This window comes from Tursiops truncatus, chromosome 17, assembly GCF_011762595.2.
Source record: "Tursiops truncatus isolate mTurTru1 chromosome 17, mTurTru1.mat.Y, whole genome shotgun sequence".
In the NCBI taxonomy this organism is placed as follows: Eukaryota; Metazoa; Chordata; class Mammalia; order Artiodactyla; family Delphinidae; genus Tursiops; species Tursiops truncatus.
This window is the reverse complement of record NC_047050.1, coordinates 34,631,967-34,658,586: the sequence shown is the minus strand read 5'-3', so window position 1 is coordinate 34,658,586 and position 26,620 is coordinate 34,631,967. Positions and strand designations below refer to the sequence as shown.

Here is a 26,620-nt window from a genome sequence, read left to right as displayed (position 1 = left end):
TATAATGATATATAATAAGTGAAACCAAGTGTTTGCAAATATCCATGATCACTTTTAAAATGTATATTCAGGATTCTGTTCAGCATTTGTTTTTACCAGCCATGCCACTTAATGTTTTCCATCCATTTTCACATTCTTTTTTCATTCTTCTGATAATTTAATAGGTGCTGTAAATTTCACATGGTTATCATATCAGTTTGGTATAACTATTTATATACTACACTTTTTTGTTTAAAAGAGACACACTAATTACCCATTTAAAGTACGAATTTACCATATACATGGTCAGAAAAAAGATACAACAAAATCACACTAGCAAAATAAGGAATATCTAACAATGCCTAATAATATTATTTTGTAGGGATTTTTCCTGTGTATTTCTGTTCTCTGTGATGATACTTAACTGAATTTATAGAAGTTTTTAAAACATCGAATAGACTTAAAAAGCAAAAGAGGCTTGAGGATATTTTTTAAAGGCAGCAAAACTCTACAGGTTATACTTTAAACTTTATAAATATTGTGCTATAATTGTATTTTCTACAGAATATAGTAGTAGTTAAAAGTTCAGCTATTAGGTTGGAATCAGAAGTATTAATGTATTCAAAAATTTCTAAGCCAATTAATAAATTTTAATTGCTAATAATTTTCATGAAATATTTATATCAAGTCAGAAAATATTGTGAGCTGTAAAAGAAAATACACCATAGCCACAAGATGCTGGATCCTTATTGAAAATGGAAGAATACATGGTGTTTAATACACAAAAATTAAGTAATCTAAGTCACTAACTTGGTCTTTCAGACAGTGCTTTAGAGGGTTCTAATCTGGTCATCCTCCTACTGCAGCTCTCCCCATAAAATGGGAGTTTTGTAGGGGCAAAGGGAGGTACCCAACTCAAACCTGGACTCCTCTTTCTAGACCACACCCTGAATCGTCAGGAATCTATAATTTCCTGCCTAAATGGCTCCAAGTCTACTTCCAGAATACCTTCCCCAGGTCTATCCTTCCAGTGTAGCCCAAGGAAAGGCCAAGGGACAGTTGTGGGGCAAGGGTATCCACATTTATACTTATGAATCCCACTGTATATGGGATAGAGCTGAAGTAGGAAGAGAAGAGGCAGGCCAAGGGACTGGCTTTCCCCTTGCTGCCACATTCTAGCAGAACCCAAAGGATTAAGAGAATTCTCTATTTTAACCTGACATTCAAGGTAATCACTAAGGTATTTTAGTCAAGATAGGAAAATAGAACCTATTTTATTTAACATTTTGATCTATAACTCAAGTATTTGGGCCTGCATTATTATTTTTGCCTTAGGTCTTACACATATTAGGGGCAACACTGTATAAGGAGTACCTTTTATTTTTTGTAAGGATAATTCTTACAATTTTTGTATTGAATGAACAACTGTCTTATTCAGTGTTTTATTCAGTATTGAATAAAAAGAGTTAAGACTCTTCTTCCCCAAGGTTATTTTCAATTTCTGGTTTCATGAAACATATAATCAAGCTTCCCAGGATATAATAAGCATTCCTTAATACCTATAGGACTTTGGAATAAAATATGTTTCACAGTTGTCTCCATGAAAACTACTAATAACCATAGTACTCTCCACTTGTCTGGCTTATTTGAAATACACACACATATACAAGCACACACACATTATATAGATTACATATGTTATATGTATCTCTACAAATTATACAAGGCCTAATTATGGAGAGAAGCCATCCATCTTAGTTATGCAGAAAAAAAGTCATATCCCTCAGAGACAGTTGCCAATGTGCTAGCCTTATACTATACCATTTCAACAGTATGAAGGGATATTTCAATAGGTGAAATTATTTAGGCACCACTTGTCAAATACATGTATATAACCCAAAGACCATTAAAAAGCTAAAACCAATTAATAATAAGTAAGTTAGTAGACTGTGGTTGGCTTAACATTTCAATGTAATGCTTTGTTTAGTTAAGAGTTCCCATTAGAGGCACTTAAAATTTCAAAATGTAGTTTTTAATGCCATAAGTCTTAGGAGCAAAGTACGATTTGTTGCTTTGCCAAGTACAACAACAACAAAAAAATCTTAGAGAATCAGCCCTGGCTAGTGAAAATCATGAGTATCCTTTAATAAAGCAAAATTGGGTCAATAAAAAGTGTCAATAAATTTATCAATCATTAACGGACATTTGTCAGTTGATAATATTTCTATGCATCATATCATACAAATAACATATCAATAGGATGTGGTATCACTTCTTGTTGCTTTAGGAAAATCATGCCAGAGATATTTTGGGTCTCATCCTTAGAAATGTCTCCTTATTTAAAATCTTAAGCTACATGTTTTCTTATTTACCTAAAAAAATTACAGGCATCTGTGAAAATTGAAAACGCGTGTGCCTCCTTTTTAAAATTATTGACTCAACATATTTCCTGTCTTTACATTAATGTATAGCCACACAAATTAGCCCTGCTTTAATGAGAGACAGGATTAGCTGTGGCTTACTTTAGACAATAATGTGAGCCTCTGCAGGTTACCCACAGCAACTGCAAACATTGCAGGGCAGAATGCTAAATGTTGATTCATACTTACCAAGACTAAGTCAATAGGAAGAACAATTTTAATTTTCCTTTTAAATTGTTCATTCAGCTCTTTAACCAGAACAAGCACCACGATGCTCAGCAAGGATAAGAGCAGTGCTTCCAGTCGCACAGACTTGATGTTTTCAAAGACATATGCATAGATCTACAGTAATGAGGAAAAATACAAACAAAATTCAGGATCACCCACAATATATCAAAACTAAAATCTGGCCCCCAAATGAACTCAGTGATGTTTTGCAAAAGTAGCTGAAGGGGTGGGAAGTGAAAGGTGGGGCATAGAAGGGTAGTCAGTGCTGATATAGAGCAAGCTATAATTCATTTGCATGTAGAAAATTGCTTTGCCCTTGATTCTTCCACCAAACTCAGTGTTTGTTCCTTCCTACATAAGGACACTACTACACTTCCAGCTCCTCCCCAGACACTTATAGGCAGAGATGCTAAAACTCATTAGCTACATGCAGATTCATGATTAAGAGCAAGTGAGGGGACTATAGGCTCCCTTGAACCCCACCACTCTTCTTCAAACCTCAGAATCAAAATACACACATACTTTAAATATCAATGGATATATCTGGAAGCTAATAGCTCTGTGTAAGGAGATATTTGTGTTAATCTGTATCTTCCAAATTTTCTCTTACAAAGATGTATGACTTGTATAATTTTAAGGTTTCACATAGGCCTTAAATGCTTACCTTCAAAATGTCTCAACTCCTCCTTTTCTTCGAATATGTTAAATCTGATTTTTATAAACTCATTTCTATTCATCCACAGCTGATTTATTAAGTCTAGTTTCAAGTGATAAAAACTAGTTTTTACTTTAGCATACAGACAATTCTTATAGTAGCCCAACTTGTTGGTGTTCTTTGCCCTCTCTTTTTAGTATCTCAAAGATAATTTGACCACAACTAAAAATATTGGATTAAAATACTATGTAGACAACATATCAAAAGAATTTATATAGACTATGTTCCTCAGCATCTCCTAAAATTCTGCTCAGTAGGTTTCCTCATTGAACCCATCTGATCCAGGGATCAGGAACACACCTGGTGTAAATGAGGTACATCAGGCTATCTAACATGGATTCTATATATTGAATATTATCATTAACACTGTAACTGTTTCAAACAAACAAAGAAAATATACTCAGTTAACATGGAGCCTTGTTGGGTGAACGGGATCGGGGTAATGTAGAATCCAGAATCTCCTTTGTCCACACAGTTAGAAAAAGTTGGTTGTGTAATCAAATACATTAAGGAATAATTGGGGGTCAGATAGCTTTACTTGTTACCCTTTTCACAGCATTCTAGTATTCCACACTACTTGGAAAGAAAATCAGGTACTACAATATCATGGTTATCTGAGATGCAGACAATATTTTTCCTCTCTGCCTAAGCTGTGGATAATAACTGTTCCCAGAACTCCTACAGCAAGTGAAGAAGCAGGTTCCATTTCTCATAGTTACCCCTTACTCAAAGCCCAGGACAAAAATCCAAAATGCTACTCAAAGAAATATATTCTATAGCGGATGGAGTCAGAGGGATGTCAAGAAAATTTGGTCTAAATACACAGCTTTCTGATGATTTATTATGATCCAAAGATAAAATTGAGACTATCATTCAGATGATTTGCCAAGAATAAAACAAGCATCCAAATGTTTCAAAACATTTAGAGGCTTATTCCTTCTGTTTTATCCATGGTATTAAAAGTATTCCATGACAGTGCCTGTATAAGAAATCAGAGAAATGTGAAAAACTCGCAAGCCATACCAAATTTGCTGTAATGTGTATTTCGAGAACATGTGTTTGCAGTAATAAAAATGGCCACCCCAGAATGAAAGGAATGAGAAACTCTCCCCCAGGGTTTTTATTGTCTGTCTGAATTAAACTACAATTTGTAGAGCAAATTACGTCTCACAAGATGCTCCAGAAGAAGATCGGGATGGGCAGAGGCTTGTTACAACCAGCACGAAGAACAATAGAAAAATAGGCTGATGAGGAGTTATACTAATGACTATCATGTGGACCCACACGGAGAAATCACAGCTAAAGATGGCTTCTAGGAGATGGGTGGCATTTGGAGATAGAAATAGGGACAGGGACAGGCATGTGCAAACACACACACATGCACACATTTACACATGCTCATTTAATATAGGTCTAGGCCTCCTAAACACACATTGACATTTCTCATTTCTAGTATAAATCAAGTCATTTGGGTATGTTATCACACGCTACACTTCAGTAGATAAAAATTCCTATTGAAGATCAGCATTCATTTCCCAGACCTCAGAGAAGCAATCATAGTTTATATGTGTATAGATAAATAAGTAAACTATTTCATTAGAACTGACCAATCTGTTTTATAAAATAGGAGTTTAGCTCAGTTTGAGACTATAATATTAGTAATTGTTTAAACTGGCCATTTAATATAACTTGACATAAAATGAAAAATATCAGTATATATAAACAAATGCATTTTGAGATATTTCAAAGAATGAAAATGCCTATCCAACATATACATATATTATTTTTTATAATTTTCTTTACAGAGGAGACTTTTCTTAAGCACTTCATGTACATTTACACACACAAACACATTCATATATACACACCACTACTTATATAATGTGTTTTTATCTGATTTGGACATTCTTAATACATTTTTTTTTTCACTGATGGATTCTCAACTCCTAGAATAGTGTCTGGCAGACAGCAGGCACTCAATAAACACTGTTGAACGAATAAAAGATTTGGTCTAACATAGTAATAGTAACAATAAATCTGTAAATAGGAGCAGATGTTACCCTGAATAAGCAGAATGATGGAAGAACTCACACTCCTCTTTTCTCACTATCAATACTTAGCTATATCATATTAAGGGGATTTGTAGTTATCATTTATTCATTCACTCAACATATTTTTTTCATGTTCATTCTGTTTATATTTTTTAAATTTTTATTTTATATTAGAGTATAGTTGATTAACAATGTTGTTAGTTTCAGATGTACAGCAAACTGATTCAGTTATACATATGCATGTATCTATTCTTTTTAAAATTCATTTCCCATTTAGGTTATTACAGAATATTAAGCAGCATTCCCTATGCTATACAGTAGGTCCTGTTGGTTATCAACTTTAAATATAGCAGTGTGTATAAGTCAATCCCAAACTCCCAATCTATGCCTCCCCCTCTACCTTCCCCACTGATAACCATAAGTTCATTCTCTAATCTGTATGTTTCTGTTTTGTAAATAAGTTCATTTGTATCATTTTTTTAAGATTCCACATATAAGTTGTATCATATGATACTTGTCTTTCTCTGTGAGACTTACTACACTTAGTATGATAATCTCCAGGTATATCCATGTTGAGGCAAATGGCACTATTTCATTTTTTTTAATGGCTGAGTGATATTCCATTGTACATGTGTACCACATCTTCTTTATCTTTTCCTCTATATATGGACTTTTAGGTGGCTTGCATGTCTTGGCTATTGTAAACACTGCAATGAATATTGGGGCACATGTACCTTTGTGAACTATGGTTTTCTCTGGATATATGCCCAGGAGTGGGATTGCTGACTTATATGGTAACTCTATTTTTAGTATTTTGTGTGTTTTTTTAACATCTTTATTGGAGTATAATTGCTTTACGATGGTATGTTAGTTTCTGCATTATAACAAAGTGAATCAGTTATACATATACATATGTTCCCATATCTCTTCCCTCTTCCATCTCCCTCCCTCCCACCCTCCCTATCCCACCCCTCTAGGTGGTCACAAAGCACCAAGTTGATCTCCCTCTGCCATGCGGCTGCTTCCCACTAGCTATCTATTTTATGTTTGGTAGTGTATATATGTCCATGCCACTCTCTCACGTTGTCACAGCTTACCCCTCCCCCTTCTCATATCCTCAAGTCCATTCTGTAGTAGGTCTGTGTCTTTATTCCTGTCTTACCCCTAGGTTCCTCATGACCTTTTTTTTTTTTTCCCTTAGATTCCATATATATGTGTTAGCATACGGTATTTGTTTTTCTCTTTCTGACTTACTTCACTCTGTATAGTAGACTCTAGGTCCATCCACCTCACTATAAATAGCTCAATTTTGTTTCTTTTTATGGCTGAGTAATATTCCATTGTATATATGTGCAACATCTTCTTTATCCATTCATCTGATGATGGACACTTAGGTTGCTTCCATCTCCTAGCTATTGTAAATAGAGCTGAAATGAACATTTTGGTACATGACTCTTTTTGAATTTTGGTTTTCTCAGGGTATATGCCCGGTAGTGGGATTGCTGGGTCATATGGTAGTTCTACTTGTAGTTTTTTAAGGAACCTCCATACTGTTCTCCATAGTGGCTGTATCAATTTACATTCCCACCAACAGTGTAGGAGGGTACTCTTTTTCCCACACCCTCTCCAGCATGTTTTGTTTGTAGATTTTTTTATGGTGACCATTCTGACTGGTGAGAGGTAATACCACATTGTAGTTTTGATTTGCATTTCTCTAATAATTAGTGATGTTGAGCAACTTTTCATGTGCTTTTTAGCCATCTGTATATGTTCTTTGGAGAAACATCTGCTTAGATCTGCTCATTTTTTGATTGGGCTCTTTGCTTTTTTGATATTGAGCTGCATGAGCTCTTTGTATATTTTGGAGATTAATCCCTTGTCAGTCTCATTCTTTGCAAATATTTTCTCCCATTCTGTAGGGTTTTTCATTTTTTTATGGTTTCCTTTGCTGTGCAAAAGTTTTTGAGTTTAATTAGATCCCATTTGTTTATTTTTGTTTTCATTTCCATTACTCTAGGAGACGGATCCAAAAGATATTGCAGCAATTTATATCAAAGAGTGTTCTGCCTATGTTTTCCTCTAAGAGTTTTGTAATATACGGTCTTACATTTAGGTCTTTAATCCATTTGGGATATTTTTATGTATGCTGTTAAAGAATATTCTAATTGCATTTTTTTTACATGCAGCTGTCCAGTTTTCCAAACACCACTTATTGAAGAGACTGTCTTTCCTCCATTGTAGGGTCTTGCCTCATTTGTTGTAGATTAATTGACCATAGGTGCATGGGTATATCTCTGGGATTTCTATCCTGTTCCATTGATCTATATTTCTGTTTTTGTGCCACTACCATACTATTTTGATGATGTAACTTTGTAGTAGAGTCTGAAGTCAGGGAGTTTGACTCCAACAGCTCCAGTTTTCTTTCTCAAGATTGCTTTGGCTATTCATGGTCTTTATGTTTCCATACAAATAGTAAAGTTTTTTGTTCTAGTACTGTGAAAAATGCCCTTGGTAATTTATAGGAATTGCATTGAATCTGTAGATAGCCTTGAGTAGTATAGTCATTTTGACAATATTGATTCTTCTAATCAAAGAACATAGTATATCTCTCCATCTGTTTGTGTCATCTTCGATTTCCTTCACCAGCATCTCAAAGTTTTGGAGTACAGGTCTTTTGCCTCCTTAGGTAGATTTATTTCTAGGTATCTTATTCTTTTTAATATGATGGTAAATAGGATCATTTCTTTAATTTCTCTTTCTGATCTTTCATTGCCAGTGTATAGAAATGCAACAAATTTATGTGTATTAATTTTGTATCCTGCAAATTTACTTTACTCATTGATGAGCTCTAGGAGATTTCTGGTAGCATTTTTAGGATTTTCTATGTATAGTATCATGTCATCTGCAAACAGTGACAGTTTTACTTCTTCTTTTCCAAATTAGATTCCTTTTATTTCTTTTTCTTTGCTGATTGCCATGGCTAGGACTTCCAAAACTATGTTGAATAAAAGTGGCAAGAGTGAACATCCTTGTCTTGTTCCTGATCTTAGAGGAAATGCTTTTAGCTTTTCACCATTGAGTATGATGTTAGCTGTGGGTTGGTCATATATGGTCTTTATTATTTTGAGGTATGTTTCCTCTATGCGCACTTTCTGGAAAGCTTTTATCATAAATCGCTGTTGAATTTTGTCAAAAGTTTTTTCTGCATCTACTGAGATGATCATATAGTTTTTATTCTTCACTGTGTTGATGTGGTGTATCACATTGATTGATTTGTGTGTATTGAAGAATACTTGTATCCCTGGGATAAATCACACTCGATCTTGGTGTATGATCCTTTTAATGTATTGTTGGATTCAGATTGCTAGTTTTTTGTTGAGGATTTTTCTATCTATGTTCATCAGTGCTATTGACGTGAACATTTCTTTTCTTATGGTATCTTTGCCTGATTTTGATGTCAGGGTTATGTTGGTATCATAGAATGAGTTTGGAAGTGTTCCAAGCACTGCAATTTTTTGGAATAGTTTCAGAATGATAGGTGTTAACTCTTCTCTAAATGTTTGATAGAATTTTCCTGTGAAGCCATCTGGTCCTGGACTTTTGTTTTTTTGGAGTTTTTTAATCACAGTTTCAATATGAGTACTTGTGATTGGTCTGTTCATATTTTCTATTTCTTCCTGGTTCAGTCTTGGAAGTTTGTATCTTTTTAAGAATTTGTCTATTTCTTCTATGTTTTCCACTTTATTGGAATATAGTTGCTTGTAGTAGTCTGTAATGATCCTTTGTATTTCTGTGGTGTCCATTACAACTTCTTTTTCATTTATAATTTTATTGATTTGAGCCCTCTCCCTTTTTACTTGAGGAGTGTGGTTAAGGTTTATCATTTTTATCTTTTCAAATAACCTGCTTATAGTTTCATTGATCTTTTCTATTGTTTTGTTCATCTCTATTTCATTAATTTCTGCTCTGATCTTTATGATTTCTTTCCTTCTACTAACTCTGGGTTTTGTTTGTTCCTCTTTCTCTGGTTGCTTTAGGTGTAAGGTTAGGTTGTTTATTTCAGATTTTTCTTGTTTCTTGAGGTAAGATTGTATTGCTGTAAACTTCCCTCTTAGAGCTGCTTTTGTGAAGTTGATGGTGGGGCAGAACACAGAGTTCATGTCTCCCCACAACCAGGGCACCCACCAGACAATTTTGGGGGACCTCGGTGCCCAAAGAGATGGGAGGAACCCCCGAGTGACCAAATAGGATGTGAGGGGAGTGAGGGGGAAGAAGTGGGCCCCTTCCTAAGCCCCGGCCCCACACAGTGAAAGCCTTTTCTGGCTTTTTTTTTGTTTTTTCTCCTCTTTTTCACTATTGTGTTCTGTTTTACCTTCCAATTGTTGTTTCATCTGTATTTTTATTTTTTATCTTTCTAACATATCTGTTATTTTTCTAATCTTATTTTATTTTTTACTCTTTGCTATTTTCTGCTCCTTTTTTTCATTTTTTCTCAACCCTGCATGGCTTGAGGGATCTTGGGATGTGAGCTGAGGGTTGGGCCAGAGCTCCTGCAGTGAGAGCTCTGAGTCTGAACCATTGGACTAACAGAGAACCTCAGACCACAGGGAATATTCATCACAGTGAGGTCTCCTGGAGATCCTCATCTTAGCACTGAGATCCAGCTCTACCCAACAGTCTACAAACTCCAGTGCTGGATACCTCAGGCCAAACAACCAGTAAGACAGGAACACAATCCAACCAATCAATAAAAAAATGAGATGACAAAAAATATGTCACAGATGAAGGAGCAAGGTAAAAACGTACAAGACCAAATAAATGAAGAGGAAATGGGCAACCTTCCTGAAAAAGAATTCAGAGTAATGATAGTAAACATGATCCAGAACCTCAGAAATAGAATGGAGGTATGGATTAAGAAAATAAAAGAAATGTTTAACAAAGATTTAGAAGAACAAAAGAACAAACAAACAGAGGCAAACAACACAATAAATGAAATGAAAACTACACTAGAAGGAATCAATAACAGAATAACTGAGGGAGAAGATCAAAGAAGTGAGCTGGAAGACAGAATGGTGTAAATAACTGCTGAGGAACAGAATAAAGAAAAAAGAATAAAAAGAATTGAAGACAATCTCAGAGACTTCTGGGGCAACAGTAAGCTAACCAAAATTCGAATTATAGGGGTCCCAGAAGAAGAAGAGAAAAAGAAACGGTATGAGAAAATTTTTGAAGGGATTATAGTGGAAAACTTCCCTAACATGGGAAAGGAAATAAGACCAGGTACTGCAGTGAGTCCCATTCAGGAAAAACCCTAGGAGAAACACACCAAAACACACATTAATCAAACTAACAAAAATTAAATTCAAAGAAAAATATTAAAAGCAGCAAGGGAAAAGCAAAAAATAACGTATAAAGGAATCCCCATAAGATTATAAGCTGATTTTTCAGCAGAAACTCTGCAGGCCAGAAGGGAGTGGCAGGGTATACTTAAAGTGATGAAAGAGAAAAAACTACAGCCAAGATTACTCTGTCCAGCAAGGATCTCATTGTGATTTGATGGAGAAATCAAAAGCTTTACAGACAAGCAAAAAGTAAGAGAATTCAGCATCACCAAACCAGCTTTACAACAAATGCTAAAGGAACTTCACTAGGCAGGAAACACTAGAGAAGAAAAAAACACCAAAAAAGAGACCCAAAACAATTAAGAAAATGGTAATAGGAACATGTATATTGATAATAACCTTGAATGTAAATGGATTAAATGCTCCAACAAAAAGACACGGACTGGCTGAATGGATACAAAAACAAGATCCATATTGATGCTGCTTATAAGAGACCAATTTCAGACATAGGAACATATACAGACTCAAAGTGAGGGGATGGAAAAAGATATTCCATGCAAATGGAAATCAAAAGAAAGCTGGAGTAGCAATATTCATATCAGACAAAATAGACACTAACATATTGTTACAAGAGACAAGGAAGGACACTACATAATGAGCAAGGGATCAATCCAAGAAGAAGTTATAACAAATATAAATATTTATGCACCAAACATAGGAGCACCTCAGTATATAAGGCAAATTCTAACAACCATAAGAAGGGAAATTGACAATAACACAATAATAGTAGGGGACTTTAACTCCCCACTTACACCAATGGACAGATCATCCACACAGAAACAAATGAGGAAACACAAGCTTTAAATGACACAATAGAACAGATAGATTTAACTAATATCTATAGGACATTCCACCCGAAGGTGGCAGAATACACTTTCTTCTCAAGACCACATGGAACATTCTCCAGGGTAGATCACACCTTGGGTCACAAATCAAGCCTCAGAAAATTTAAGAAAATTGAAATTGTATCAAGCATCTTTTCTGACCACATGCTGTGAGACTGGCAATCAATTACTAGAAAAAAAACAAATGTAGAAAACACAAATACATGGAGGCTGAAGAGTGCACTACTAAATAACCAAGAGATCACTGAAGAAATCAAAGAAGAATTTAAAAAAATACATGGAAACAAATGACAACAAAAACAAGACAACCCAAAACCTATGCAATGCAACAAAAGCAGTTCTAAGAAGTTTATATCAATTCAATCTCACCTCAAGAAACAAGAAAAATCTCTAACAGTCTAACCTTACACCTAAAGCAACTAGAGTACAAAGAAGAAAACCCAAAATCAGTAGAAGGAAAGAAATCATAAAGATCAGAACAGAAATAAATGAAATAGAAATGAAGAAAACAATATCATAGATAAATAAAATTAAAAGTGGGTTTTATGAGAAGATAAACAAAACTGATAAACCTTTAGCCACATTCATCAAGAAAAACAAACAGACAGGACTCAAATCAATAAAATTAGAAATGGAAAAGGAGAAATTACAACAGACACCACAGAAATAGAAAGGATCATAAGAAACTACTACAAACAACTATATACAAATAAAATGGACAACCTGGAAGAAATGGACAAATTCTTGGAAAGGTACAATTTTCCAAGACTGAAACAGGAATAATTAGAAAATATAAACAGACCTATCACAAGTATTGAAATTGAAACTATTGAAATTAAATAGTTGAAATTATTGAAATTAAAAGTCTTCCAACAAACAAAAGTCCAGGACCACGTGACTTCATAGGTGAATTCTATCAAACATTTAGAGAAGAGGTAACACCTATCCTCCTCAAACTCTTCCAAAAAAATTGCAGAGGGAGGAACACTTAAAAGTTCTTTCTATAAAGCTACCACCACACTGATACCAAAACCAGACAAAGATATCACAAAAAAAGAAAATTAGAGACTAGTAACACTGATGAATATAGATGCAAAAATCCTGAACAAAGTATGAACAAACAAAATCCAACAACACAGTAAAATGATCATAGACCATGATGGAGTGGGGTTTATCCCAGGAATGCAAGGATTCTTCAATATACACAAATTAATCAATGTGATACATCATATTAACAAAATGAAGAATAAAAACCATATGATCATCTCAATAGATGCAGAAAAAGCTTTTGACAAAATTAAACACCCATTTATGATGAAAACTCTCCAGAAAATGGACATAGAGGGAACCTATCTCAACATAATAAAGGCCCTACATGACAAACCCACAGCAAATATCATTCTCAATGGTGAAAAACTGAAAGTATTTCCTCTAAGATCAGGAACAAGTCAAGGGTATCCACTCTCATCACTATTACTCAATATAGTTTTGGAAGTCCTAGCCATGGCAATTGGAGAAGAAAAAGAAATAAAGGAATACAATTTGGAAAAGAAGAAGTAAAACTGTCACTGTTTGCAGATGACAGGATACTATACATAGATAATCTTAAAGATGCCACAAGAAAACTAATAGAGCTAATCAACGAATTTGGTAAGGTTGCAGGATACAAAATTAATGCACAGAAATCTCTCACATTCCTATACTAATAATGGAAAATCAGAAAGATAAATTAAGGAACAATCATATTTACCTTCACAACAAAAAGAATAAAATACTTAGGAATAAACCTACATAAGGAGACAAAAGACCTGTATGCAGAAAACTATAAAACACTGATGAAAGAAATCAAAATGACACAAACAGGTGGAGAAATATACCATGTTCTTAGTTTGGAAGAATCAATATTGTGAAAATGACTATACTACCCAAAGCAATCTACAGATTCAGTGCAATCCCTATCAAACAACCAATGTCATTCTTCACAGAATTAGAGCAAAAAATTTCACAATTTATATGGAAACACAAAAGACCCCAAATAGCCAAAGCAATCTTGAGAAAAAAAAAAAAAAAAAACAGAGCTAGAGGAATCAGGCTCCCCAACTTCAAACTATACTACAAATCTATAGTAATCAAGACAGTATAGTACTGGCACGAAAACAGAAATATAGATCAATGGAACAGGATAGAAAGCCCAGAGATAAACCCACACACTAATGGTCACCTGATTTATGACAAAGGAGGCAAGAATATACAATGGAGAAAAGACAGTCTCTTCAATAAAAGTGGTCCTGGGAAAACTGGACAGCTACATGTAAAATACTACATGTAGAATACTCCCTAACACCATACACAAAAATAAACTCCAAATGGATTAAAGACCTAAATGTAAGACTGGATACTTAAAAATCTTAGAGGAAAACATAGGAAAAACACTTTGACATAAACCACAGCAAGATCTTTTTTGACCCACGTCCTATAGTAATGAAAATGAAAATAAACAAATGGGACCTAATGAACGTTAAAAGCTTTTGCACAGGTGTTCCCTGGTGGTACAGTGGTTAAGAGTCTGCCTGCCGATGCAGCGGACATGGGTTCGTGCCCCGGTCCGGGAAGATCTCACATGCCATGGAGCAGCTGGACCCGTGAGCCATGGCCGCTAAGCCTGCGCGTCCGGAGCCTGTGCTCTGCAGTGGGAGAGGCCACAACAGTGAGAGGCCCATGTACCGGAAAAAAAAAAAAAAAAGCTTTTGCACAGCAAAGGAAACCATAAACAAGCTGAAAAGACAACCCTCAGAATGGGAGAAAATATTTGCAAATGAAGCAACAAACAAAGGATTAATCTCAAAAATATAGAAACAGCTCATGGAGCTCAATACCAAAAAAACAAACAACCCAATCAAAAAATGGGCAGAAGACCTAAATAGACATTTCACCAAAGAAGACATACATATGGCCAAGAGGCAAATGAAAAGATGCTCAACATCACAATTACTAGACATGCAAATCTCTAATAATTAGTGATGAATGATACAATGAAGTATCACCTAACACTGCTCAGAACGTCCATCATCAAAAAATCTACAAACAATAAAAACTGGAGAGGGTATGGAGAAAAAGGAACCATTTTGCACTGTTGGTGGGAATGTAAATTGATGCAGCCACTATGAAGAACATTGTGGATGTTCCTTAAAAATCTAAAAATAGAACTACCATATGACACAGCAATCCCACTACTGGGCATATGCCCTGAGAAAACCATAATCCAAAAAGATACATGTATCACAATGTTCATTGCAGCACTATTTACAATTGCCAGGACATGGAAACAACCTAAATGTCCAACAATAGATGAATGGATGAAGATGATGTGGCACATATATGCAATGGAATATTACTCAGCCATAAAAAGGAATGAAAGTGGATCATTTGTAGAGATATGGATGGACCTAGAGTCTGTCATACAGAGTGAAGTAAGCCAGAAAGAGAAAAACAAATATTATATATTAATGCATATATGTGGAATCTAGAAAAATGGTACAGATAAACTTATTTGTAGGGCAGGAATAGAGATGTAGACATAGAGAATGGACATGTGGACATGGGGGTTAAGGGGAGGGTGGGATGAACTGGGATATTAGGTTTAACATAAATACACTACTGTGTGTAAAATAGATAGCTAGTGGGAACCTGCTATATAGCACAGGGAGCTCATTTCAGTGCTCTGTGATGACCTAGGTGGGTGGGATGGGGAGGTGGGAGGGAAGTCCAAGAGAGAGGGGATATATGTATACATATAGCTGTTTCACTTCATTGTATAGCAGAAACTAACACAGCACTGTTAAGCAATTTTACTCCAATAAAAAATTAAAATTAATAAATTAATTTTAAAAAGAATTGCTTTTGCTGCATCCCTTAGGTTTGGGATCATTGTGTTTTCATTGTTATTTGTCTCTAGGTATTTTTTTTTTTCTTTTTTGATTTCTTCAGTGATCCATTGGTTGTTCAGTAGCATATTGTTTATCCTCCACATGTTTGTGTTTTTTTACAGTTGTTGCCTTGTTTCTAACTCATAGCATTGTGGTTAGAAAAGATGTTTGATATGATTTCAATTTTCTTAAATTTACCATGGCTCACTTTCTGGCTCAGCATGTGATCAATCCTGAAGAATGTTCCATGTGCACTTGAGAAGAATGTGTATTCTGCTGCTTTTGGGTAGAATGTTTTATACATATCAATAAAGTCCATCTGGTCTAATGTGGCATTTAAGGCTTGTGTTTCCTTATTGATTTTCTGTCTGGATGATCTGTCCATTGATGAGAGTGGGGTGTTAAAGTCCCCCACTATTATTGTGTTTCTGTTGATTTCTCCTTTTATGCCTGTTTTATTTGCCTTATATATTAAGGTTCTCCTATGTTGGGTGCACATATATTTACAATTGTTATATCTTCTTCTTGGATTGATCCCTTGGTCACTATGTAGTGCCCTTCTCTGTCTCTTGTAACAGCCTTTATTTTAAAGTCTATTTTGTCTGATAAGAATATTGCCACTCCAGCTTTCTTTTGATTTCCGTTATCATGGAATAACCTTTTCCATCCCCTCACTTTCAGTCTCTATGTATCCCCAGATCTGAAGTGGGTCTCTTGTACACAGCATATATATGGCTCTTGTTTTTGTATCCATTCAGCCAGTCTATGTCTTGGTTGGAGCATTTAATCCATTTACATTTAAGGGAATTACCGATTTTGTATATATTTTTTTTTTTTTTTTTGCGGTACACGGGCCTCTCACTGTTGTGGCCTCTTCCGTTGTGGAGCACAGGCTCCGGACGCGCAGGCTCAGCGGCCATGGCTCACGGGTCCAGCCGCTCCGCGGCATGTGGGATCTTCCCGGACCGGGGCACCAACCTGTGTCCCCTGCATTGGCAGGCAGACTCTCAACCACTGTGCCACCAAGGAAGCCCCGATTTTGTATATTCTTATTGCTATTTTCTTAATCGTTTTGGATTTGTTCTTGTAGGTCTTTTTCTTCCCTTCCTCTTTTGTTCTCTTGTGATTTGTTAACAATTTTAGTGCTGTGTTTATCCTTTTTCTTTTTTGTGTGTGTATCTCTTGTAGATTTTTGGTTTGCAGTTATCATGAGGTTTTGATACAGTAGTCTATAAATAAAGAAGATTGTTTTAAGTTGCTTGTCTTTTATTTTCAAATGTACTTCCAATATCCTGCATTTGTGCTCTCCTTGTTGCACAATTGCTGGTTTTGATATATTTGTGTGTGGATGATTTCCTACCTTTACTGTATGTTTGCCTTTACTGGTGTGTTTTTCCATTCATATTTTTCTTTTAATAGTTGTGGTCTTTTCTTTTCCACATAGAGAAGTTCCTTTAGCATTTGTTGCAAAACTGGTCTGGTGGTGATGAATTCTCTTAGCTTTTTCTTTTCTGTAATACTTTCGATTCTCCATCGAATCTGAATGAGAGCCTTGCTGGGTAAAGTATTCTTGGTTGTAGGTTCGTCCCTTTCATCATTTTAAATATATCATGCCACTTCCTTCTGGATTGCAGAGTTTCTGCTGAGAAATTAGCTGATGACCTTATTGGAACTCCCTTGTTTGTTATGTTGCTTTTCCCCTTGATGCTTCTAACATTTTTCCTTTGTTTCTATGTTTTGTCAGTTTGATTACTCTGTGTCTTGACATGTTCCTCCATGGGTTTTTCCTGTCTGGGACTTTCTGTGCTTCTTGGACTTGGGTGACTGTTTCCTTTCCCATGTTTGGGAAGTTTTCATCTATTACCTCTTCAATTATCTTCTCAGGTCTTTTCTCTCTCTCTTCTCCTTCTGGGACCCCTGCCATGCAAATGTTAGTGACTTTACTGTTTTCCCAGAGGCCTCTTAGACTGTCCTTGTTTCTTTTCATTCTTTGTTCTTTATTCTGTTCCACGACAGTGATTTCCACCATTCTGTATTCCAGATCACTTACCCATTCTTCTGCCTTAGTTATTCTGCTATTGATTCCTTCTAGTGTATTTTTCATTTCAGTTATTGTATTGTTCATCTCTGTTTGTTGGCTCTTTATTTCTTCTAGCTCTTGGTTAAACATTTCCTATATCTTCTCAATCTGTGCCTCCATTCTTCTTCCGAGATCTTGGATATCTTTACTATCATTCCTCTGAATTCTTTTTTGGGTAGATTGCCTATCTCCACTTCACTTAGTTGTTCTTCTGGGGTTTTATCTTGTTCCTTCAGCTGGAACATATTCCTCTGCTAGCTTATTTTGTCTAACTTTCTGTGATTGTGGTTTCCATTCCACAGGCTGCAGGACTATAGCTCTTCTTGCTTCTGCTGTCTTCCCCTTGGTGGGTGAGGCTGTCTAACAGACTTGTGCAGACTTCCTGATGGGAGGGACATGTTTCTGCCCACTGGTTTGTAGAACTGGGTCTTGTCCCTCTGGTGAGCAGGGCTGTGTCAAGGGATGTGTTTAGCAGGAAGCTGTGGGCTCAGGAAGACTTTAAGCACCCTGTCTGCTGATGAGTGGGGCTGTGTTGCTGCCCTGTTGGTTGGTTAGCCTGAGGTGTCCCAGCACTGGAGCCTACAGGCTGTTGGGTGGGGCCCCCTCTTGGTGGAAAAATGGCAGTCACCAAGAGTGCTCATGCCAGTGAGTACCCCCCAAAACTACCACTGCCAATGTATTTGTCCCTTCAGTGAGTCACAACCACTCCCTGCCTCCACAGGAGACCCTCCAATTCTACCAGCTAGGTCTGAACCTGGCTCTTATGAGGTCACTGCTTTTTTCACCATGTCCTGGTGCACATGAGACCTTGTATGTACCTTCCAAGAGTGGAGTTTCTGTTTCCCCCAGTCCTACGGAATTCCTCCAATCAAATCCCACTGGACTTCAAAGCCACATTCTCTGGGGGCTCCTCCTCCCATTGCTAGACCCCCAGGTTGGGGAGCCTAATATGAGGCTCAGAACTTTCACTCCTGTGGGAGAACTTTTGTGGTATAATTATTTTCCAGCTTGTGGGTCACCCACCCAATAGGTATGGGATTTGATTTTATCACAGTTATGCCCCTCCAACTGTTTCATTGTGATTTCTCCTTTTTCTTTGGATGTAGGATATTCTTTGTGTGAGGTTCCAGCATTTTTGTTTTTTGATGGTTGTTCAGCAGTTAGTTGTGATTTTGATGTTTCTGTAAGGAGAGGTGAGCTCACATCCTAATACTGCACCATCTTTCTGAGGTAGCCCCTGGAAACCTGAAGATCCCATCATGACATGGCTACTGCTATTATTTGGAGAAGCAATCTCACTCAACATGTTTATTAGGGTTCTACTTGTACAAGACATTGATCTAAATTTTAAGCCTATTATTACAGTAAATCTTAAGTAATCCATCTTTGATATATGCTATTTGATCTAAATAATCAGATGTTAAATCATTCTGTTTTTATAAGAATGAAGCAAAATCCAAAGCTAAAAATCCTCATATTCAGGATTTAATTAAGAAAAAAGGAGGTCATACCCTTTTAATAGTTTCCATGGTCATACCCATTCAATAGTTTCTCATTGTACAACTGTTACTGAAGTTCTAAAGACGGCCCTGTATAGAAACACCTGTGCCCAGAGAAAAATAGGTTTGTGTTTCACTAGAGAAACAACAAAGTGACAGTATAACAAACAAACTTTAATAAATCTGACAGTACATTACTTTATGGTAGGTATTAAGTACTGATCTGAAATCTATGAATCTTAACTCCCAATATATGACTTTGTGTCAGTCATCGACCACAAATCCAGGAGTATCTCCAGAAAAATGGTAACATTCATGCATGCTTGTTACCATGTGTTCAGACTTTGGTCTGAAAACACATTTGGCATAATCTATGCATAGACATTTGTCTAAAATCCAGTAACCTGTACCCTTATAGGAGACAGAAGAGGAGCAGACACACACACAGAGGGGAAGGCCATGTGGTGACAGAGGTACAGTTTGGTGTGATGCAGCCATAAGCCAAGGAATGCCTGGAGCTACCAGAAGCTAGAAGACAAGGAATGATTCTCCCCTAGAACCTCCAGAGCATGTGTGGCCCTGGTGACACCTTGATTTTGGACTTCTGGCCTCTGTAAATGAGAGAATAAATTTTTGTGTGTTGTTACCATGTTTATGGTAATTTATTACAGTAGCCATAGGCTACAAACACAGTTACCAAGTAAAATGCTTCTCACTGCTGAGACAATTCAAAGAGGGTGTTATGGACTCAATTGTGTTTCCCTAAAATTCATATGTTGAAGCCCAAATCCTCAATACCTCATAATGTGACTCATAATATTTGGAGACAGGGCCTTTAAAGAGGTAATTAAGTTAAAATGATGCTTTTCGGGTGGACCCTAATCCAATATGACTGGTGTCTTTATAAAAAGAAGAGCTTAAGACAGACAGAGAGATACCAGGAATGCACATGCACAGAGGTGCTACCATGTGAAGAGGCAGGAGGGTGGTCATATACAAGCAAAGGAGAGAAGCCTCAGAGCAAACCAGCCATACTGGCATCTTGATTTTTGACTTCCAGCATTCAGAACTGTGAGAAAATACATTTCTATTTTTTAAGCCACCCAGTCTATACAGTTTGTCATGGCAGCCCTAGCAATACAGAGGACAAAGGGACTCACAGCTTTTGCCTTTGGAGTTCCCTATATACCCTAGTAAATTCCTTCCTCTTCAAGTTAACAAAGATAAAAGTAACCAAGATAAAACACAAACTGAAACTAAACAGAAAGCTTTTAGTAACAGTGACTAAACAATTAGTACCATTAAGAGAGACAGCCAACTGATTAAGCACCTGTCACAGATAAATAGGCATGGTGGATAGCTGTGGTAAGGATTTCAACTACAGTGCCTAACAAAGGCAGTATTTAGAATACAGTTGTCAGAGCTAGAAAGACCTTAGAAATCAACCAGTTGAATGTACTCATTCTACAGATGTAGAAACCAAGGCTCCAAAGATTTGTAACTTACCTTATCCTAGGAGACTTGGCTTGTGAGTGACAGAGTCAAGACTGTGACTCAGGTTCTCTGAACCCTAGAGCAACACATTCACCAATGCCTCACACACTATTCTCTTCTTTCAGTCCAATAACAATTTTTCCAAACTTCCCCAGGGCTTCCTTTTTCCCATGGGATATATGGAGGGGAGATGCCACCCTTTGAAAGAGACTATTATCGAGCATGGAGTCTGATTTTGTTTGTTAGTGGTGGGATTCAATGGCACCTATCTGCTTCTCAGACAAACAAGCTCTACCCACCTGCTGCCTTGTGCCTTTAACACCAGCAGCAGAATCAAGTCAATCCAAGGGAAGCAATAATGCCTTCCAACTTTATTCTAAAAACTGTGAGAACATGAACCATGACTGTTTTTTTCTTAGCATATACACATTTGGTGAAAGTATACTTGTATCCACACAGTACATTCACCTTAGTTCCTTCTCTCCACCTCGAATAGAAAGAAATTTTTATATTATCCTTACCACAAACATATGGTGGGAGGGCAGACTGGGATGGAAAGAATAGGAGAGATTGTTTAAAATTCATCACTTTCTAGAAGAGTGGGGGAACTAACATTTCTAGGCACTAGGCTAGCCAACCTATATGCAGTGACTCATTTAATTACTCAATTAATATAAGGTGAGCATATTCACTCTATCACATTATCTGCTTCAATTACACTGCCTGGTTTCCTTCTTTAACACTATCTGAGATTATCTTGTTCACCAATTTTTCTCCTCCCTTCCTAATTCACATCGCCCCTGCCTCAGCATTTCAATAAAACTCCATGAGAACAGGGATGTTATTTCTCAACTGTATTCTCATCACCTATGAGGTGGTCAATTAACATCTGTTGAGTAAATCCATTATAGTGGTTCTTAAACTCTTGAATCAAGGATATACAACTAATCTTTTCCCATCCACGTGTAGATTATTCTGTTGAATATTTCTGGTTTTGAAGCCTCACATTTAGTTCAACTCTCCCACTTTTCAGATGAGACTGAAGTCTGCTGCGGGCCCTGGCTTTTGTTTTTTAAGGTAGTTTTCACATCCTTGGAGCCTTTAAACATGAGCCACAATTGCCCAGGCACACCCTCTCCCTGCCCCAATTTGCTTTCAACTTGATTATATTTGTCTATTTTTTTTAATGTTTTTTTTTTGGCCGTGCCATGCAGCATTCGGGATCTTATTTCCCTGAGCAGGGATCAAACCCATGCTCTCTACAGTGGAAGCACGGAGTCTCAACAACTGCCCAGCCAGGAAGTCCCCAACTTGATTATATTTGAATTCTACCTAAGCAGATCTAGATTCCTGCTCAGGGACCATTAAAGCCATTTATGATCATTCCAAAATTGATGTTGGCACAAGTTCTCTCTGGTATTCAGAATTTGATGTCTCCTATAAACTTTGCCTACATATCTTTAAACAATTTAGAATGGTTATTGTTAAGATCATTCTCCCCTAATCCCTCTACTTCCCAAAGTAGCACACACTAATAGAAAAACAAGACTAATATTAAGTTTAAAGCTCAAACACAATCTGTGTTTTCATGAATACAAACACAACCCCAAAAAGAAGAGAAAAATTACAACATTCTATTATTCTTTACATCATTTTATATGCATATTTCTGATCAATAACTGCTCCTTACACTGGAAATTTATCCCAATAAACTACTGCTTTAAGGCATACTTTAAGTCTCCAACCAAAATGTGATCTAGGGGAAGTATGGTATGTTAAACAGCTAGAGACAGCATGGGTGCACAAAACTCACTTGCACCAAACTCACAATCAAGCATGCCAAGGCCCAAGTGGCATCCAGCCATCCCTTGTTTAGAAAACCAAGTTTAATTTGAATTACTTAAGCAACTGGATTTTGTGCTGATGAATTTTTCAGTGAATTGCGGGGGATGGAGAGCTTAGCCCAAGATAATTGAATTGCTAAAATATTTGCCTTCTGATTTAGAATTTTAAAGTAACCTTTGTTACAAATTCCCATATAATTGTTTCATATCCAAATTAAACCTGCCACATTTTCTCTCCCCTATATCCCTGATTGATTCAAGCTGCAGATTAACATTCCTTTTCTCTCCCCTTCAATTTATTCTGTCCATTTTTCAGGGTGTATTGAACGTCCTTACAATTCACAATAGAAATATCACAATAACTGCAGAGAAAATGTGGGCTGTCATAAAATACCAAAGCATGTTCTTGATTCAGAAATCCCAGAGGGCCTGTGTCTTCAAAGTAGATTTGTTCACATATAAGCCTCATTTTTACATTTTTAATTGTGATCTCATTCTCTATGGAAGAAAATGTTTCATTGGCTTTGATTTCCTTCTGATGTTTCTAGCCCAGTTTGTTAATATTCTTGGTTCCTGCTTTGTAGCCTTCAGAGCTACGCAAACTAGAAAAGTGCTTTGCTGTACTTCAGGGATGGGAGTGGGAATGAAATTGCTTTCTGGTTCTGAAACTCCTCAATTTTAAAAAAGCAAATAAAAACTTCCCAAAAAGGATAGATGAATGTGTTGCCAAGCTTGCCTTGTGCTCTTGGCTTTAATGTACAGAATTATTTAGAAGAGTTCTCATATAAAGCCATGCCAGTGAAAATAACTTTGCCAAATTTATCATAGGCTGCTACAGTCTGAGACACTGGCGCCACCTCAAAGAAATTCACATTTGCTAATATGAACTAGTAATTTTTGTTTTATTGTGCCTTTTGGGGGGAAACATCCTTTCTAATAAAAAGATACATCATCATTTCTCAGTATAAAAACTCAATTTTTGTATTGACAAGAATAATTAACCTTTTCCCTGTTATCTGTGTGGGACCAACTATCAGTCAAAAATTTAAATTTGATAAAAAATTTTATTTGGTCTTGACCTGCTATCTTCCTGCTCTCTGATTGCCTTCTCCAGAAGCTTTTAGGCTTCAAAAATTCACATAGTGAGACTTTTTCTCTAGATTTTGGTTTTATCAATTAGAGAATTTCCCTTCTAAAGAGTATTAAAACAAACTTCAAAATTATTTTTCATTTTATAAAAATCTCTCAAAAGGGAACCCTAGTGCACTGTTAGTGGGAATGTAGATTGGTGCAGCCACTATGGAAAATAGTATGGTGGTTTCTCAATAAAACTAAAAATAGAACTACCATATGATCCAGCAAGTCCACTTCTGGGTATTAATCCTCCAAAATGAAAATGCTAATTCAAAAAGATACATGTACCCCAATGTTCACAGCAATATTGTTTACAATAGTCAAGATATGGAAGCAACCTAAGTGTTCATCAATAGATGAATGAATAAAGAAGATGTGGTGTGTATATATATATATATACCATATATATACAATGGAATATTACTCAGCCACACACGCAAAAAAATGAAATTTTGCCATTTGCAACAACATGGATGGATCTGGAGGGTATTATGCTAAGTGAAATAAATCAGACAGAGAAAGACAAATACTTTATGATACCACTTATATGTGGGGTCTAAAAACTAAAGCTAAAAAATATAACAAAATAGAAAAACAATTTTAATTTGAGAACACAGGAATAAAATGATTTAACTGGTGAGTCAGGGTCCAAAGATAGAAGTGACTCATAATATTATTGCTTCTGCTTGTTTTACAATATATTGCAGAACTGTTTATAATTTATTAAATGGGTTTATAACTGGTTGGGGGAGGATGAGCTGAATAGATGGAATTATTTTAAATTAAAAATAAAATAAAAAACATAGCATTTCTTTACTTCTGATGACTAACCCTCATTAATAGCAGATATTTTTTATGTTTTATAAATTTTGGAATCATCTTTATTTGATGATTAGTAAGTTGAAAAAAAAGATATAATTTTGTTTTATTATTTAGATTTGCTTATCTGATTAACAGTCCTCTAGAGAGGAAAAGGATTAGTATCTATTACTTATATAGCACTTTTTAAAGTGCACTGACATAGAAAACAAACTTATGGTTTCCAAAGGGGAAAGAGAATGGGGGGGAGGGATAAATTAGGAATCTGGGATTAACAGATAAACACTACTATATATAAAACAGGTAAACAACAAGGACGTGACTGTATAACAGAGGGAACTATATTCAATACCTTGTAATAACCTTAATGGAAAAGAATCTGAAAAAGAATTACACCTGAAACAATGTAAATCAACTATAAGTCAAAAAAAAGGATCTATTGGAAGTCTGTTCTATAATCTGAGAGGGAAGAACTGAGCATGTAACACTAACCTTATCTGATTCAAATTAATCGTTTAAAATGTTCCATGGAAGCAAGAACATCTGCCAGCCCTAAGTAACCAAAGAGATAGAGATTTTAGCTAATCAAACTAGAGAATTAGATTCTCTTAGTAGAACAGAATCAGGCATCCACCAGGAAGAAGACACTGTAGAAACCACTGCAGTGGCAGATGGAAGATACCTCAATATGAAGTGACCTAAGAACAGGATAAAGACAAAAGGCTATGTTTTCTCTCAAAGTTGACCGTAAGTGCTGCTATTACTGGAATTAATTAATGCACATTTTGATTGGCCAATTCTGAATTGTTTTAGGAAATTTGAGTGTTCCAGCTGAGACTATTTGGAGTGGTGACTGGCACATTGTATGAGTCTCAAATAGTCTAGATATTAATTTATGTTCCAAGGAATATCAGTAACATATTCTTTATCCTTCATCAACTTGAGTAGCTTTCATAAAGGATATAACAGTTTTGAGAACTTAGGAGCAGAAAAAATCCAAAAATATGTTAAATCACTCTCCTCTAGGTTCTTTGACCTGATGATCAAGGCCTCTATTTTGTCCTCTGTTCTATACCTCTGTACTGAGTTCAGCTCTCCTCCTTCACATCCCACCTAAATGATCCATGGGCAAGTTCAGATTTACATTATTATCATCAGATTCTTTTTTAGCCTAACTACACCAAAGCACACCTTCTAAATGTCCCAGTGTGACCTATGCATGATGCAAAATCTATTTCTTAATCTAATGCTCAGATCACAATTTTTGACTTTGCAATATCAGCATTAATTTTGAAACCTTGGCAAGAACCAAAGCATCATTCTTACCTAGGTGCCTAACAGTGCAGGGCTCTGAGACTTTGAAAAGCAAGAGCAACTTTTCTTTGTTTTCCATCTACACAAAGCATACCAACTTCCACCAACTGAGTAATGCAAATTTAGTCAGCCATCTAACAATATTTCTAAATCTGATTACATTTCAGTATGAGAACTTACAAAAGACCCCCAAAAGTCACATTACAGTGTCTGATCTACAAGGCAAAGAAAAACTAGCTTGCAGCTTAACCTTCCAAGAAAACAAAATTTAAAAAATCATACACAAAACACTTCAATGTAGCATTTTATACACATTGCCACCAGAGAAACGAGCTGAAAGACCAAATGTTCTCATATCCGGCTATCCAGCTTCTTTTAGCACAACTAGTGAAAAGAGGAATGATTATTTGTGTAATGTGAATATGACTGAAGTGGCCAACTTGTAACCTGCACTCATTTCTTTACACTGCTCATGCACAGACAAGCATGCCGTTCCCAGTCAGGAGATCAGGACAGAATCTAGTACTGATTTGGTTCTGTTGGTGCACACCTGGCATCACCAAAAGTTTTAACTCAGCCAGTCACCTGATAACTTACAGCTATTTTGGTCTACTTTTGTTTGATTTAGAGCTTGGAATTATATTGTTTCCACTTCCAGTTTTAGTGTTCTTGTTTTAGTTTTATGTTTTCTTATAATGAATGAATCACTGAGCAAAATATTACCTAAATAACAAAAATTCAGAACAAGCTTCCAGCTTTGTGTTGCCAATTACTATCTATATTAACTACTTTACCAACTAATCAGAGAAACACACAAACAGAAAAGTGATACTATTTTTCACATAACAAAATGGCAAATTTTAAAAATAG

The 26,620-nt window shown here is 36.1% G+C and overlaps 1 protein-coding gene across 1 annotated transcript in view; it reads right to left on the bottom strand.

Moving 5' to 3' along the window:
• The window catches only part of SLC26A7 (solute carrier family 26 member 7), a 181,450-nt gene that overhangs the window by 67,508 nt on the left and 87,322 nt on the right, over positions 1 to 26,620 (bottom strand). The window contains exon 5 of the mRNA XM_019925419.3: positions 2,589 to 2,741. Within this exon, the coding sequence (XP_019780978.1) occupies positions 2,589 to 2,741 (153 nt within the window). The remainder of the gene's footprint in view (positions 1 to 2,588; positions 2,742 to 26,620) is intronic.